Genomic DNA, 17,960 nt, shown 5'->3' with positions numbered 1-17,960 from the left:
ACATTACAAAATACGCTGCCATAATTTGATTATGCCAACTACTTTCTGCCTTGACAAATGGAACACTCCCCTGAGTCACATGGAAACGGAATAGCAATGAATCGAAATTGTGAAACAAACAAAAGAAATATAGAGCTTGATTGGTTTGGTTCCAGGGGCGGAGCTAAAGCTTGCTATCGTTGTCAGCTGACAACAATGAATTTTAGAAAACTTAGTGTAAAATAATGTTCAAGTACTATATCTAAGGTTAATGACACCAGTAAAAAAAGTCTGACATTGGTGAATCAGGAGGCTGGCTTCGCCCCTGTTTGGTTCCAAAATTTATCTTGCCAAAGTTTTAGCAACAATAAATTTTAGCACTTATTTGGTTGGAATTCATAAAAATAGCCCATTTCACAGAGTACTTGCCAAGATTTTAGAAAAAAATTTGTCAATATTTTGGTCTGTTCTAATTTTGGAGAGGCAAATTTTGGAACGTAGCCGATCAGGGTCGTAAAGACGAGAGAATCTTATCGATTTCATTTTCAGCCCACGAGAATTTTGTTCGCAGGCCGCAGATGTTTCGGGCCCAAAGCAAGAGGCTACAAGCCACCGCACCCGTAGAATCCCCTCCTGACCTCTCCCTTCTCACTCCGGTAAGACCGATGTTGCCCATGAGGTCCGCCGCCGCCGCGCCGTGCTCGCTGGCAGCGCTGCTGCTCCGCCGCCTCTCCTCCCACTCGTCCTCTTCTGTCTATTCCGTCAGCCGCCACGTCTCCTCTGGCCTATCCTCTCAGCCCTCCGCCTCCTACCTCACCGCCAGCCCCCCCTGCCCCCTTTCCATCAGCCGCAGGACCAGGGGATTCGCGGCCTGGGCCTCGGCGCCGGGGCCGGCGGGGCCCGCCGAATCCCCCGCCACGAAGGCGCTAGAGGCCAAGGTACCTGCCCTGCCGCGCGGGTTTAGCTTGCCGCTTCTAAAGTTTTGCTGCAAGTTTCAGAGATGGCTGGATGAGCGTGCGCACGCTGTCGTTCGCCACTGTGACCGAGCTTTGTTGCTGTTGTTTCTTGGCAGATCAAGGAGCAGCTGGAGGCCGACGCGGTCACGGTCGTCGACACCTCCGGGGACGGCCGCCACGTCTGGTGAGTACACACTTCTTCGCCTAAAATATTATCTTTTTCCACTCGGGGCGGAAAGAGATGAGCGTGCTACTCGTCGGGTGGATTTTGCGAGCTCAGAAGGACATGGACAATGCAGAATGCACTCTGTGTGAATCTGTGTTAACGAAACCAGGGTCCATTGGTAGATGGATTAATTTCTTGCATCTCGTTCTAAGCATTGCTGCTGAATGGTGCGGAAATGATACTCATATGCTCGATAGGTATCTAGGAGATATAAGCTTTTGGGAGTACAGTGGTGCTCCTCAATAAACAAAATAGAATGTACTGGCTCTGCATCTCAGCTCTGCTTTGAGTTTGCTTGTGGAATGCAGCTTACATCACTTTTGTGCATGTCTAGATTGTTTCTTGTCCATAAATGACGGGAGCAGTTATCCTCACAAAACTAAACAGAATGTACTCGCTCTGCATCTTGCTATGCTTTGAGTTTGCTTGTGGATTGCAGTTTATATCACTTTGGGGGCATTTCTGGATTGTTTCTTGTCCATAAATGGGGGGTTGTTAGGTTCCACCTAGTTGGAGGTTAACATTGCCTCCACCCACCCAAACAGCTGACAGGTGGCCCATAAACATCTCTCAGCTATTGGTCCATATGCCTATCTCATCCCGTCATGTGCCCATCATCAGTGACCCATTATTACTTAAAAAACAATGGCCTAGTTAGTTTCTGCTATTATATTTATGACGTTCTATTAGCGTGTTGAAATAAAGGTTTCCTAACCTGGGTGGAAGGGAAGAATCCTGCCATAAATGGGAGCCTTCTTCACAATTATCATGAAGTCTATATGACGAGGCACTGAAAAGTAAACAGCTTCTTGTTTTTGTCACTTGCAACTTCAAACATAGAGTTAACCGAGGACAAGCTGGGACCTTTTACAAATGTGACGTTTGTATACTAGAATAGATAACTACCTATTTCACTTACCTATTATAAGCCAGTTCAGTATGATATGGGATTAGTTATTGATTTCGGGGAAGTTTATTTGTGGTGTCCCTACCAGGATTGTTCACAGTTTGTAACTAATCAATCTTTCAAAAACGAAATGAAATAACTTGCAAGAGAGGATCATGACATGTCATTGTTATCGTGGATCAACAACTAAAAAAGTTCATACTGTGAGCTGAATGAGTGTTCAGTGGTAATGACTGTTCGATCAGTGCAAAAGAAAACAAACGATTCAACAGATGTACTTCTATTGAGAGTTCCAATGAGTGTGTACCAGTGTCCTTGACTTGATATTTGATGTATAATGTAAGATAATTGCATGATCTTCCACATTTCAGAAAATCAGCATATTCTATAAAATATCGGACACAAAAGTTTCTAGCGATAATTTATCCATTTGTTCATTTACAGGCATAGAAACCTAAAAGCATGATAGCCTGTGAGTTACAACACAGTTGGAGCTACACATGCATGCAATGAACGGCAGTTATGCATGCTCACTTTGATCACCAAGCATGACTACTTAGAAGTTAGAAAATGGACGTCCTTACTTTTAAAGTAAAGGGTTTATCGCCTTGACTAGGAGAGGACAAGGCTTTTCATGATACAATAGAAGCATATCACACTGTATTAGCTACCATTCAGAACACTAATCCTAGCATTCATCAACCATTTATTATTCATTGTGATACCATCAATTTTTTAATCATTTTTACCTAGCATTTAACTTTCGGATGTTCTGCTGAATGTTCATACATCAAAGCTGCTCTTTTCTTCAAAATAACTCTGTGTGACACACTTCTATAAGTTGATTCCAAGACCTTAAATCACTCTCAACTACATAACACACTTTCTTTTGTGAACTCATCGCCATTGTTTTGCATTCAATTACTGAATAAGCAGTTAGTAACAGAAAGGCAGGGTAATATTTAGAGAAAATTCCCTATATAGCACTGGATAAAAATCAGCTTCCTTATATCACATTATAAAATTTTGTTCCCCTTATTTGACACTGGAACTTATCTTTTATTCCTTTCTTAACACTTCCGTTAAATCCGTTGGTCCTTCCATTAAATTTCACTCTCAACCATATCATACATTTGATTTGTGGACCAAAATACCCTTCATTACTTTCTACTCGGCCTGACTCATCCCGACCCCTACATCTCATCTTGCATCGCACGTTCTTCCCTTCCTCCCCATCTCCACTTGGTCTCCCCCTCCCATCATTAATCTACAGGCGGCGGCGGTGGTGGCGACGAGGGCTTGACAACGCGCGGACACCCATCTCCGCCCGTCCCTCCCATCCCTAATGTACAGGCGGCGATGAGGGCTTGACGGTGGTGCGGGCTCCCCATCTCCGCTCGATCCCTCGGCCTGGATCTCCACCGTCAGCACTGTCAGCTTCCTGTTCCGGAACTGCGCGTGGTCACTGGAGCTGCTCGACCCTTGGGCCGTGATGGGTCCGCGAGGCCACACCCGCGACGAGGCTGGGAAGCTGTTGGCGGCGACCTGAAGGGGTTCCCGGCGTTGGAGGCTGACGACCAGTCGACTGTTGGCGCTTATCTACCTGCTGGTCACCACGAGAAGGAGCGGTGGACAGAGGTCTACCTTGAGAACGAGTACTACCGGTATGGCCTCTGGATAAGGCTGCTGGACATGTACAAGCATGTGATGCAGATTGAAGAAGCACCATGCGGGGTACAGCAATGAACGGTGGCCGTTTGTCACGCACTTCGTTGGGTGCAGGAGACACTCTGTTCTTGAAAGAATTCTGAAGAGACTGGGATGGAGACCAAAAGCTCTCTTTTGTTTTTGATGTTTTGAATGTTCTCGTGTTTCAGTTTTGCAGTAGCTAGAGCAAGCATGCACACGAAGAACAAACGGCAAGTGACTTACTATTGTTTGTTGTTTCTATTCTGGGTTCAGAACAAATGAATTGGTCATATATGCTGGTTCAAATGTTGCGATATTCAGAATCTTCAGTAAATGTTGTGCATGGTATATTCAGAAATCTGTACTAGAAACTTTACTAAAGTAAGAAATAATTGAAACAACAGAGATACTGAAAACATGAAAATGAGCCTAAATATATTCAGAGCTGTGCTTGCAATTGAAAGCAGGGAGAAGTGAGAAGCACCGTTACTCTAAAATATTCAGAATCTCATGAAATTCATCATAGACCAGTACAGGATGAGGGGCAAAAATGTCTTTTTCAGGTGAGACTTACCAGCCAGCTAACGAAAGTGTCAAGAAAGGAGCAAAAGATAATCTGTTGTCAAATAAGGAAGGAAAATTTTTCTAGTGTCATGTAAGGAACCAGATTTTTGTCCAGTGTTATATAGGGAATTTTCTCTAATATTTATGCTAGTAGTATGATACTTCATGGTTCCTTCCATTCAACCACTGCACACAGAAGCTGCTGTTAGTAGTTTTATCTCATGTCCTTTGGTGTTCAGTTTTCTTCCCATCACATGTTACTGACTGTACTAGTTCATTAACATGGGATGAAGTAAATTGTAACACAGAGGGTTGAAGTCATAGAAAATGTTTGCAATCCATCATTACATTGTCCAGCAAAGCTGCTTCTCAATGTCAACCTATGTTAAGGTCAAACATCATAAGATCCACATGTGGATCTGTTTACGCGCCCTATGTTGGCTGCACCACTGCACCAGTGTTAACTACCTCCACTAGATTTTCAAACTAGCCAGATAAAATTAACAAAATGATGAGAATTGCTCCAAGGAACATAGATGTTTTCAAATAAAATATTGATTATTTAGTATAAGCATGTAATACAAATGCAACATGAAAAATAAATAGGAAAACATATAAGGTTAAGCTTCAATGCAAGAGCCCTTGTGAAGATGAAAAAATTATAAGATGTGGAAAAGAAGAACGGAAGAACAATTGTACAAAATGATCCTCAAGAATTGTTATTGTTCAATTACTTCTTAGATGTAACTCCTGAGGGACTCAATTGCATTCTTATCATAATTTTCATGATGATTGTCAGCCCTTTGCCCCTCCTTTTATCGCATTTCAAATGATTGTTTTGGACATTATGCTGATAATACTTTTTACATATTGGCTGACGACATTGTGTTTATTTTGGATATGTAGGATGTTTATGCAGTTTCTGTAGTATTATTTGTCATCGATGTATCGCCCATCTTTTCCCCAATGAGAAAAAATGTAATTCTGAAGTTGAACTAACCCATTTCTATTCTATTCTCAGCATAGATGTGGTTTCCAAGGCATTCGAGGGAAAATCTGCAGTAAATAGGCAGAGAATGGTTTACAAGGCTATATGGGAGGAGCTTCAGAGCACCGTGCATGCCGTGGACCAAATGACTACCAAGACGCCAGATGAAGCTGCTGCGAACAAGTAATTCAATATCATGCCTGTGGAGACAGTTAAGCTCTCCTTTGAAGATCAGGCCCTTGCGATTAGCACCAAGTTTCTGTTTGTTCCTGAACGATCAATAATTCGCGATGTGATTAGCGTGCTTTCAAAAAGAAATATATGTCATTTGATCTGCATTTTCTTTTTGTTGGGACAGCTCTTCAGGACCCAAACAAAATGTGATGCTATGTGCAAGCGTCTGTGGCTGCTAATTAGTTGTGTAAGGGCAAAATATGAGTAATGCAAAGTATAAAGTGGGTAGACAGGTATAAACTCCAGCACGCTGATGTATCGAAAAAAAAGAACTCGCGTTTTATGCCTACAAAGCTCATGCCCTTATGTCATGAAGAAAGGAGGAATCCTCCTATAGAGGAAGGCCGGCAGGTGGCCCTTTTGTAGGCTGCCTGCTACGGCGGTTGAGGGGTGTGATGGGAGCGTCAACCTATTTCTATAACCCCCTCATGAATATGCTAAGTAAATCTAAGCTCACAATTCTATAACCTCGTCATGAATTAGGACAGCTGTACAGAATAATCAGAAGTCAGAAGAATTCTGATCTGCACAAAGGGCGTGCTTGGTTCCCAAGCACGGGAAGCCATAGGGCTGTGGTGCCGATTCTGAGCGCCACACCCCCCACGCTACAGTGCCGTGGCGAGTTGTGGCTGGGAACCAAGCACGCCCAAAGATTGATGGCCTGCTACTACAAAGAACAATCCTTTAGTAGATGTGAATGAGCAGAATAGCCGTCGCCCCTCATCTTTGCTCCCAAGTTCAGTTTCATCCCTTAGCATTCATTTTTTTGGGTTCAATCTAGTCTAGTCCTCGTCTGCGGTGTTGTACTGTTGCCATATACTGCTGTGAACTAAGCAAAATAGACTGCACCGGAGTTATGAGGATTGATCAATTACAAACAAATTCGTGACTCTTATAATGGCCTCATACTATCAAGTGATTAGTTTGTAATACAGGCAATGAAAATAATACTCTTGAAGAGTACATATGCACAAATTTGTTTATAATCTAGATTGAGCACAAATCCATTTTCTACCTAACTGATGTGATGGAGTCGTCAAGTTTGCTTAATTGCTGCAAACATATCCTGCAGAGGGCGATTTGGGGCATCAGCTCGGGCAACAATCTCAACGACTTTGTACGAAGATTCTGGACACAACAATGCTTCCACGGCTACGTCAGCAACCTGGTCCCTAGATATGGATCCCGAATAAAGAGTGTCCTGAAAAAAATGCATTAACCAAATAGCATGCACTAATTATCAGTTCAAATCGTTTTTTCCTGACAATCCAAAGTAAGATGAGAAAACACTAAAAGCACTGGAGGACACTAAAATGTCCTACTGTCTTATCTCCAAATTAGGTTCATTGGTTTGCGTAGAAGAGAAACATGTTACTTATCAATTCAGTCTATAAAAAGTAACCCCTCCAGTAAAGGAAATACTAACAAATTATGAAGCCATTGAAATGCATAGTGAAACCATATTACATTTGACAAAAGATAGTGTCTAAAAAACCAATTATATAGTTCCACAAAATTGGACTCTCATAAGTCATAACGTCATTTTATCAAATACTGAACAACATCCTATTGACTTTCATCAGTAAACGAAATGCTATAGAATGCAGATGTGCTAATCCCAATCTTGGGCCAGATCAGTTACGAACTTAACATTGTGTCATGTACAACAAGAACTTATATGTTCTAAAATTCTTTTGCTTCTTGGCCAAACCTGACTGACTATATCTAAGAAACTAAGGAAACAACAGTGCTGAATTATGTAAATCACTAACATAAATGTAAAATTTGGTTTTGGTAATAACACCTGCAACTAAATTTAAAGCTTTTACCTCTGGCTCCATGACTATATTCCCGGTTGGTGGTTGATCTGTCAGCCCTCCAGGCCTTACAATGGTGTAATTTATTCCTGATCTCCTGATGTGGTTCTCTGCCTGAAGCTTTGCAACCAGTGTTAACCCAAGCAGGTTGAGCACAATGTAGGCTGGATTAAGAAGTTGACCCATAGCTGCACCATTTACTAAAATGGAGCTGACGAGAATGAATCTCGTGACACCTGCTTTTCGGCATGCTTCAACCAGGTTCACCGTGCCAAAGTTGTCTACCTGCAATAGTGAAATAGCATGGTTGTCATTTCTGAAACAAGAGTATGCATCGGCATCCAGTCAATTTACAGGCAGTGAGGTAATATGAACAGAGCTCTAAAGCTTTTATTTGCAAGACCAGGGACTGATAATATTAGTTAAACATAGTAAATGTACCAATATTTCCCCGCCAAACTGAGGGACACACCCCCCCTACTTGTCTGGATTAATCGCAGTGTTTACAAACTCAGAGGGTATGTGAGAACATAGATCATCCTCTGAACAAAAATGCTTATAATTGCTCTCTTCTGACAAAAAATGGCTAGAATTGAATCCAATTTGAATTCAAACTTGAATTGAACTCTTACTGACGACTGGATCCGTTTCAGGGGATGGAAACAGGCTATATCAGGTCAAACATGAATTGTCCACATAGGCATGTACTGAGCCGAAACACATTATCAGCAAAACAACTATGTGCCAAATGTCAACAGTCAGAAGATAATCTTCTTTGAACTAGGTTGGAGAACCAGACACCACGTGTGTAAAACAAAACAATAATATCGTATCTTTGGCTCTTTTAATTTGTACTTAAGTAAACAATGACAGCATAAGTCTGAACACAAACTAGCTAAACATGTCAAATGTCGTATTAATTTGGTTGGCGTTCACGTCGGGTTTAGGAATTGGGCCAACCTACATTTACAGAGCTTCTACCAATTTTCAACACTTCTCACAGGCACAAACATTTTAGAAGGAACATTCAGTAAAGAACTTTTCCCACACTATATCAGGAATTCAATCCCATACGAGCAGAAAGATAATCGAATATAAGTAACGGACCAGAAAGAACGAGCTGCCATTTTCTCTATATATAAATTAATCGGATACAAACCTTCCACGGAGCAAAAGGGTCGAAGGACCGCCGGAACCCCGTCGCGCAGACGACGGCGTCGACACCGCGCACAGCCTCCACCAGCTTGTCGGCGCCTTCCGTCACATCAGCTGTGACCTTCAGTCATACCACAACCCCAATTCGCACTACCATCACCACCACCGACCAACTAAAATTGGCCCATTTAACACGGGCAACGACGCAAGCAGAGTAGCTCATACTCACGAGTTGAAGGTTGGGGTCCAGGGGCAGGCTGCCGCGTGCCCTCTGCAAGTCCGTGGTCCCGGCGACGACGCCGAATCCTTTCGCGAGCAGCTTCTCCACGACGCGCTTGCCGGTGCGCCCCGTCGAGCCGGCCACGAAGACGGTCGTCGTCTTCTTCTCGGAGTCCGGCGAGTTCGCCGAAGCCTCGTCCATGGTGGAGGCGGCCCTGGAGCGGAGGAGGAACTTTCTTGCGGTGGCTGCGGGGAGCGCGAGGGCGAGGGCGGGGTGCAGGTGGGGGCGAGCGGTGACGGCGCCGAGAGCGCTGGCCATGAGTTTCCTGTGGCGTGGGCGAGTGGGCACTGCTTGTTTGGTTTCGGATGTTTCTAGTAGACCAGGCTAGTTTGCTCGTGAACGTAGTGTGGTTTGCAATTCTCGGTTTCTCGTCCCTTTTGCAATTCTACTGGTGGAACAGGCATGTTATCACACTAATCTATTATAGTAAAAATATCCGTGCATTGCTGCAAAGGAGAGTACGTTACCAAATTCTTTTTCCATTACAGTTAAAATCGAAACAGTCTAGAAATCTTCCAACCACTTTCAATTTTATATTTCTACTCAAAACTCAGTGAAATAAAATATTATGTTTTTTATTCTAAACTCACATAAGTTCATTTCTTCCACTATTTTTGTTGCGGACAATGGATCTTTCCGTGTTTGTTTAGAAACCAATAGAATTTTGAGTTATTATATTTTTGTTATAGTCAAGTGCACATTATACCTCTACTTTTTTCTTTATTGATAACTAGCACAACGTCCGTGCGTTGCAACGGGTAATATAAATTGTACCCAAATCTAATGAGACTATTAATTTTGTGCTCTTTTACTCCGTATACGTGCCGTGATCGCGTGGGGCATTGATTGTCTTGGTTCTGATTGGGATTCAGATTAATTTATTCAAGTTCCAATTAGGATTTTGATTGATTTGTCCACGTTCTGATTAGGATTCCGATTGACGGACCAATGAATCATTGCTTGCTTTAGTAATAGTAGAGATGAGTTCACTGCAGCGGGTCGTAACTTATGTACCTTTACATTGATTCCCTCACACATTAAGTAGACTGGACACACCATGTGGAATCATCTAGTTCTATTATTTTTCTTTTTAGTATACATTCCGTATTGAATTCTAATTTAACGATAGGTGCCTAACTGGAATGGGGAATTTTTATCTTCCATGGCAGCACATGCAAATAATTTTAAAACTTAAAAAATTTATAATTTTTGAACCAGCCATCAAATTTAAATTCTGATTGCACAAGTATATTTCTTTTAAAAAGACCTTCAAAACACGACGTCACTTGCATATATTCCAACAATATTTCAAAGATATAAAAATTGCTTATGTAGATTAATACCAACATAAATTAGTATAAATGCTCAATTGACTTGCTAAAGTTGCCTATCACTAATTATGCAATACCATCCACCTAACCAACAGAATTATTTGCCATTATCCTCTAATCACATCATCCAATTATCTTCTAAATGTCAACAACAATATCCACTTAACTACACTCAAGTGAGTCAAACAACATTTTGCAAAGTGATAAACAACTTTTATAAAATTCATAAACAAATTAGAATACACTAAAAAATATTTTCACATATGGAAAAATATATCTTTGAAATATAATAACGTGCGATCTTATTTTGAATCTCTTATTGAATCGAGCGTAACTGTATCACCAGATTTTGATTTGGATGCTCGATTTTAAAACTACAATATTTTTTATTTCAAATTGTGTGCATGCACGCGCCTATCTGTTCTCTTTCTCCTCATCACACATGCATGGATGTGCTGACATCATTTGTCCTTTTTATTTTCTCTCTACCCTTCACATGCATGCAGAATGCAGATGGCCAGACACACTATACCAGAACACAAGATCAGAGACACGGCTCAACACACGTTAGTGACCATAATTGGTGACACGTTTTTCCGCGTCATCGATGACTGCTCATCGCTGACGCTTTTTGGTCAGAACCGCGTCTCCTTTGAGCATCTTCGGTGACGCGTATTAAAGTAAACGCGTTGCCTATAATCAATATCTGTGATGCTTGTAGATAACATGCGTTACCTGTGTCATCTTTAAGGGTGACGCTGCTAGACAAAATGCGTCACCTTTACTATCTATATGGGTGACACATGTGAACTTTACACATTACCTATATCAGCTATATCAGAGACGCATTTACACAATATGCATCAGCTATATCAGTTTTATAGGTGACACTGTTGAACAGAACGCGTCACCTATATCAGTTTTATATAGCTTTTCGTTGTGCAGGTCTCTGAAGTGAGCACATCAGTAACGTGTTTGGTTTGATGTTGAGGAGCGCGTCACCAATGTCTTATAGGTGACGCGGCGCAATTGTGTGTCACCAAAAGTTGTAGAGATGTCCAAAATTAGTGAAACCAATTTTTTATTTTCATTTATGCAATAAAATTATTAAACCCTAGGAAAAATAATAGAGTTAGAAATAAATAAATGCTTTACTTTAAATGCCTTACTTTAATGGATTTAAATAAATACATTCTTAATCCTTTCCAAAATTTCTAAAAATTGATAAATGCTTTCTAATTTAGATGTAAACAATAATGATTTTATAGTTTAGAAAATTTAAATAAATTGTTTTTAACAAATTAAAATGAATTTAGATTAGGATAAATTAAGGAAACTTATGTTAAGGTTTCTACAAAAGGATAGAGTTGTGTTGGATTGTAACTTTATCTTGAAGAAAAATTGTATGTCCAGTTTTCTAATATTTAGAATTTACGAACCCCAGCATTTGCATATGACCTAGAATCGGAGTCTGCCGACATTGACTTTGTAGAGTTGCCCTCATAAGGCCCATAAGGTGAGAAGGAGATGCATGTGATCGATTAGGAGCTAGAGACCGTTGTCGGAGGAACTAACCCCGAAGAGACCCAAGGCAAGGCCCATAGTATCTAAATCCTACTATTTTAATTCATTATTCATGTGTCCAAATTATTTAAGTATTTATGCATTCTGTCCTAGTCTTGGAGTTGATTGAAACCCTAACTTGCGCATTGGCACTTTCTTCACTTAAGGACATATTTGCCAACTGCTCAAAATATTAAGAATTAAAATCAATTGCTTATTAGCATTGCTCATAAGTGATCTATCATTACTCTTCAGCTAAGAACTACTTGATTCTACTATTATTAGATCAAGAAAATGCATGAAATGATTGGTCGAGGATTGTCGGATCAGAAAAGGTGTTCTGAGTCCATAATCTTGTCCAGAAAGTAAGAAATAAGGAACTAAGTGTTGTTTGCCCATTGTTTATACTTTGAAAGTATTGATCACATGCTAGCATATGGAACTAGCTAGTAAACCTACGTAGTCCTTGTTGGCTTTTGAATTTCAAGTGCAGGTTACTCTACTCTAAGTGGGAGTGGGCGGGGATGTAGCTTGGAACATGTATTGGGATCAGGTCTGGTGGGGGTCCCATTCGAGGATGCGAACCAGGGTTCGGGCAATCATAATTTAGATACTGGAATATTGTTGCCACATGCGGATGCGAACGGTTTTGCCACATGTGGCCCGATGGGGCCCGATGGGGCATACATGCGTCATATGATTAGGTTATCTCTTGCAGCACGCATAATGCAGTCTGAATCAATGTACATCTCGATTATGAATACCGCTTGATCATAGAGTCTAATGAGAAAGAATGATTTTCTTGAATCAGATTATACATGATAAAGTAGATGTATTGCTTGAAAAATGCTTTTCCTTTACAAACTAGAATATAAAGGCTAATTAATTCTCATAGAATGCTGAAAAATATATGGATCCATGATTAGTAAGCTTTGCAAACAACTAAGATCTGCGATGGGTCAGACTTGCTGAGTATATTTGTAGTTAGGGTTTAATTAACCTGTTGCAGTTGAGCCCTCCACCGAAGACATGTGAAGGTCGTCCTGAACAGCAAGGACGTATGATTGAATCCCATACGCTCTTCCATGTTTCTCCATGATGTGTATTATGATCTCGTTGAAAATTCTTAATACTGGTTATCATGCACTTACGTTTTTTCATAAATTTTATAATAAATCCATTCCTTTTGTTTAATTATATAAAAATATGTGTCATATCTGTTGTGCCTCCATGTAAGCGATTCTGAGTATGTGAATGAGATAATAGTTGGACAGTAGATGATTCGGGAATGCCCGATGGACTACCGGACCGTTTCAGGTGCGTCAGCTTGATTATCACGTTAATGATGATTGGGCGCTTTGGAACCAGTCTAAATTGGCCGGTACTATCATAGCTGGTATAAGAGCTCATGTATGGATCCGACACAAACATCACTGTCTTGAAACCCTTGAGATATTATTTTGATTAAAAATAAACAATTGAGTCAATAGATGGTAAAGCTAATTTGTTTATTATTGTATTTACTTTTTGCCAAAACTTACGATTCTATAACAACACAAGTGCGCTCAGGTAAGAAAGATAAAGTATTTATTGTTCGGTTAGGAGAAACTGATATCATCCATCCAGCATCGGACATGAAATGCCTCGTAAGGTGAGGATACGGGATAATGAATATATACGCTCTTATGAACATCGACTAGCTGATGGTAAGATGAATATCCTACCGTGCATGGATGACATCACAATCGCATACCTCAAGATGTGGATTCCTTAGGGACATCCCATATGGCAATGACATGGGTGTAAGGCGTCTGTCATGCGATGATGGACATGACCACGTAGTGAGGGCATGTTTATTTGGCAATGTCCCACGTAGCGATTTATATGGGAAGTGAATGTATTGTTCTCAACATATACAACACTATCTATGCAGCATTGAATGCATAAATGCCACCTCTATAGTGACCCGTGATGAATGGATATTCCTATGCTCTTGTGCGGGTACGCTATCTTTCTAATCGCGGACCGAGAAAATCGATGCTATACACACACACAACACCAACAGTTTTATATATGTTGAGTCTAAATGATAGAAAGGATGTAGGAAAACGCTTGCATAGTAGTCGCATAATATGTTTTTCAAAACTTTTGGGTTTATGGGGTGTCGGTAGAACTAATAAACCCTATCAAGTCACATATGGCTGCAACCGTTGTTTGGATGGATGAGAATGAGCGGTATCATGGTGCCTATGTTGATAAGCAAGTCTTCACCCAGTTATTGTTGAAGATTTTAGAGATTTTAGGGTATACTAAGTATATATATATATCCCGATACTACTATGACTAGAGGCGGATAACGTGCCCGCCCCTGTAAATGGAATCCAGGATGACCTGCCTAGAAACCAATTTTAAAAACAAAAAACAAAAGAAAAAAAAACAAAATGCCGGCCGCCGTGCCGGCCGCAGCCATGCTGCCGTCGGTGCTGCCTGCGCTCCCACACGTGGAAGCACCACGGGCCCCGCCTCCCCGCTCCGGTGGGCCACCGTGAATGCTCGGCCTTCCCACACCGCCAGGCAGCCGCTGCAGGCTCCCTATGCGCCATGCATGCCTGCAAGCTGCGTGGCCGCACCCTCGAAGCTGCGGGCTCCGGCGCTTCACACTTCACCCCCACGCTAGAGGAGGCTGGCCGCCGAGCCGCAACCCTACCGCCGCTAGAGCAGCTCCACGAATACGTATGGAAGGATATCGTGATAGATCATTTCTCCGAATATGGGACGATATATATCACTAACGCTCTCTAGCGGACCAATGGAAAACTAGTGGGCATCTAATTTTTTACCCGATTGTACTGCCCTCTCGTGACCAATGTAGTGTGTAGGACTTCTACTATACTATTTTTTAATTATGCTGACCAAATATTATATATGTTGAACCATTCTGCTGATAATTGACTACCATCGATGACAAAGATATATATGATCCTTGCAAACCATAACCAATATAATGTGTGACATTATTACCGCCTCTGATCTGATCACCTCTCAAGTATGACCTTTTCCTAGTGGGGGAGATGATATGTAGAGATCGGGAAAGGGAAACAAAAAGGCACAGTGCTTCGGAGCGGAAATGGTCATATTGAAAAAAATGACAAGCCAGATGTTTGTGTGTCCTGCTGTGGAGCGACGGCACATCACTTTGTGATGCGCGATGCCCCCTCAAGCGTGATGAAAGCCTATTTCGCAGTAGTAAAATTAATACCTCTTAATACAGTTAATAACTTAATTAATTAATATTGATTGCCCTTCTGAAGCAATGTTCAGAAGCAACCAAGGTACCATGTGATAAACAAAGCATATACGGTGTGATAAATATATCTGGAATTGAAAAAAATATAAATTGATAAGATAGCCTTCGACTTGATGCCAACATCATTTACTGAGTTGCTCAGTTTTTGAGGAATGAGAGTACTCTATCCTGCCTGTGATGAGTGAATTGTTAACCGTGCGGTGTGATCGTGCGCTTGGTCTTTGGATTGCAGGTACACGGGCGTCGAGTGTCGACGGAGAGTTGCCGTGGAGGAGCTCAGGCCGGGCGGCAGCTGTGACGTCCACTCCTGGATCGAGGGCGCAAGCGGCGACGGAAGGCGGGTTTCTTGGTTTGCGCCACAAAACCAAGGAAGCTGACGGCGGTTGAAGACGCCAAGTCGTGGAGGCACGGGCGTCGGTCTCGGGACTGACGGAGGCGACGGGCGTCGACGGCGTCTAGGGCCTTGCTGCGGGCGAGGAGGTGACGGGCGTCGGGCGGTGTCTAGGGCCGTGTCAGAAGGCCGAGGCGGGAACGAAGTCTAGGGCCACGGCGTGGAGGCGGGAATCTTTCCGCGCGTGGAGTTTTGGCGGTTTTCTCAAAACCGGGCACCTACCCGGGTTTCGCGAACCCTCCAAAACCGCGGAACGGATCTTCGTCCACATGGCGGCATCGCGGAGAAGGCTTCGAGTCGAAGAAAGAACCTCGGCCGTCGGATGAGTCCAATGTATCTTTTCCGGTTTTGCCACTACGGGCTTTCTAGTGTCTAGTTAAGTCTAGGGGTATTTTAGTCTTTAGTCTAGAGAGTTAGAGGGGATAAAATAGAGAGAGGAGGGCAGCCAACTAGGGTGTGCCACACAAGTTCCCGTCACCCCCTTCCTGCCCCTCTCTGGTTCCTCTTTTCCTTGCCTTTTGTTTTCTCCACCTAGGGTTAAGTTTTTTCCTATGGATCTTTGAGACCTGGTACTGCGAATCGATGGGAAAGGAGGCCTTCTCCTCCTCTTGCCCTCTGGGCTGTTGATTTGATTCGATTTTGTTTCTCCGGTGTTGGATTTTGGTTTGGTCTCCCTCTGTTGTTCTTGCGCAGGAATTTTTGGTGCTGGTCGCTGGGCTGTTCTTGGTGCAGGGAGCAGTGCAGGTCCAGGCGATCTCGTCCCTGGCGCAGAGCAAGTCGTCAGCAGCCTGCAGCGGTGCGAGGCAGGGAGGCCAGCATCACACAGGCATCTGATCAGCACCAGGCTAAGTAGCAGCTGGACTGGGCGCATGGGACAGATGAGCATGTCCTGGTTCAGCTCCAAACCCAAGGTCTTCATTAGAAATCCTAGGTAAATGTGAGGTCAATTTCAAGTGAGTTATTACATGCCCATGCACTATTCGACGGATTGTCTCACACTATTTTCAGCAGCCAGGTTAATCTCCAATTTAGTGCTTAGCCTTCTTTAGGTTTAATATTAGCTTCTTGTTAAGCTTTGCTTCCACTGGATTTTGAGATGGGCTAATTGTTGAACTTTTTGTATGCTTAGTCAAGTGAAGTTTTGCTGTGGAATTAAATTTCTTGCTCTAGGCCATAATTAATTTTCTGCTTAATTGAAATCAGAAAAACCTCTAAAAAATTAGTTGCTAGCCTTTTTAATCTTGCCTACTAGCATGCTAGGGTTAGATTAGTTTTTACTTGAGCATTTAATTTAGTTTTTATTCGACTAATCCTCTCGTTTTGATCTGTTCTCATTTTGCCTAGTTTCAACTCGTTTTGTTATCTGATTGTGTGTGCTCTCGGGTTTTGATTCCACAAGAGTTTTGCGACACTCTGATTGTGTTCCTAGCACTAGCAGCTTGTCCATGCTGCGTAGTGTTGGCACATTTTAGAAGCTGTGGTGTGGTGTTTGTATCGGGACTTTTTCTTCTTCGATTTTCGGATCAAATTTGAGGCTTCCATTCAACCCCCCCTTCTGGTCGCCTGTCCGGTCCTTCAATTGGTATCAGAGCTTGGTTGAGATTTTCAGTACCTTAACCGGTTCGAAAACCACTTGGCGACCATGGCGAGTCTTGGTAAGATCCCAGTGTTTGCCGGCGAGGACTATGCTTATTGGAAGGTGCATATGCGAGCCTTCTTGCAAAGCATGGGAGCTGAGGTTTGGGAGATTACCAAGAACCAGGCTTACGAGGTGCTTGCCGCTCGGACCACACCTCTTCAGGTGTCCGAGCACGAGGCTAACGCCAAGGCTATCAATGCCTTGTTCGCTGGCGTTTCACGCGTGGAGTTCTCACGCGTCGAGGGTTTTCAGGAAGCCCACAAAGCTTGGACATGCCTTGAGAACTACCACGAGGGCACACCTCAGGTGAAGGCCAGATTGTTCGAGACTCACCGGCGTGAATACGAGAAATTCACACAGGGGCCGGGTGAGAGCATTGGCGATATGTTCAGTCGGTTTCAATCGATTGTGAACAAAGTCAATGCGAATAGATCTGCTGATGCCCTTGAGTATAGGAGCACAAGAAGGCCCTCAAACTGCTCTACGCACTTGACCGCTCTGTGTGGGATCTCAAGGTGAATAGGATCATTGAGTCTGCAAGCTATGAGACTCTAACCGTGAACGAGCTTTTCAGCAAGCTCAAGGCCACGGAGGTGGATAACCAGACACGAGCCAAGCTCAATGGTGCCCCTCCTTCCAAGAGCATCGCTCTTGTGACTGGCCCAGGTGGAATGAGCTCTAACGCCAACTCTGCTCTTGGCTTTTCTCTTGCCTCTTTGCCTTCTGTTACAGATGAGCAGCTGGAGACGCTGGGTGACGACGACTTGTGCCTCCTCATCAGCAAGTTCCAGCGCGTCTACCACAACAGGAAGAGGAAGAAGAACCTCGGGTGCTACAACTGTGGCGATTTGAACCACTTCATCGCCGATTGCCCCAAGAAGTCCGGCGGTGGCCAGAACAACCACTTCGACTACTACTGCCACCGCGACCGCGA

General features: G+C 42.9%; 2 protein-coding genes across 2 annotated transcripts; one reads left to right on the top strand and one right to left on the bottom strand.

The window, feature by feature from the left end:
* The first annotated feature begins 587 nt into the window (after positions 1-587).
* LOC112889257 (protein BOLA4, chloroplastic/mitochondrial) lies at positions 588-5,788 on the top strand. Its single transcript, XM_025955801.1, has 3 exons — positions 588-917; positions 1,052-1,119; positions 5,343-5,788. The coding sequence occupies exons 1-3, from the start codon at positions 645-647 to the stop codon at positions 5,494-5,496; spliced, it is 495 nt and encodes a 164-aa protein (XP_025811586.1). The 5' UTR covers positions 588-644; the 3' UTR covers positions 5,497-5,788.
* A 626-nt stretch (positions 5,789-6,414) lies between these two features.
* Positions 6,415-9,099, bottom strand: LOC112889256 (uncharacterized protein At2g34460, chloroplastic). Its single transcript, XM_025955800.1, has 4 exons — positions 8,745-9,099; positions 8,520-8,636; positions 7,373-7,645; positions 6,415-6,744 (listed from the first exon to the last, which is right to left on the bottom strand). Exons 1-4 carry the CDS (start codon positions 9,051-9,053, stop codon positions 6,580-6,582), a joined length of 864 nt encoding a protein of 287 aa, XP_025811585.1. The 5' UTR covers positions 9,054-9,099; the 3' UTR covers positions 6,415-6,579.
* Between the last annotated feature and the right edge of the window lie 8,861 nt (positions 9,100-17,960).

This window comes from Panicum hallii, chromosome 4 (assembly GCF_002211085.1).
Source record: "Panicum hallii strain FIL2 chromosome 4, PHallii_v3.1, whole genome shotgun sequence".
Lineage (NCBI taxonomy): Eukaryota > Viridiplantae > Streptophyta > Magnoliopsida > Poales > Poaceae > Panicum > Panicum hallii.
Note: the sequence above shows the minus strand (reverse complement) of the source record. Positions and strands in the feature narration are given on the sequence as shown.

Bases quoted from the DNA above. Each gene is read 5' to 3' on its own strand.
- LOC112889256 (XM_025955800.1), bottom strand. From the start codon at position 9,053: ATGGCCAGCGCTCTCGGCGCCGTCACCGCTCGCCCCCACCTGCACCCC. The intron at 8,637-8,744 runs GTGAGTATGAGC...GTATGACTGAAG, and splicing joins TGGACCCCAACCTTCAACTC to GTCACAGCTGATGTGACGGA. The intron at 7,646-8,519 runs GTTTGTATCCGA...TCACTATTGCAG, and splicing joins ACCCTTTTGCTCCGTGGAAG to GTAGACAACTTTGGCACGGT.
- LOC112889257 (XM_025955801.1), top strand. From the start codon at position 645: ATGTTGCCCATGAGGTCCGCCGCCGCCGCGCCGTGCTCGCTGGCAGCG. The intron at 918-1,051 runs GTACCTGCCCTG...GTTTCTTGGCAG, and splicing joins CGAAGGCGCTAGAGGCCAAG to ATCAAGGAGCAGCTGGAGGC. The intron at 1,120-5,342 runs GTGAGTACACAC...TTCTATTCTCAG, and splicing joins GGGGACGGCCGCCACGTCTG to CATAGATGTGGTTTCCAAGG.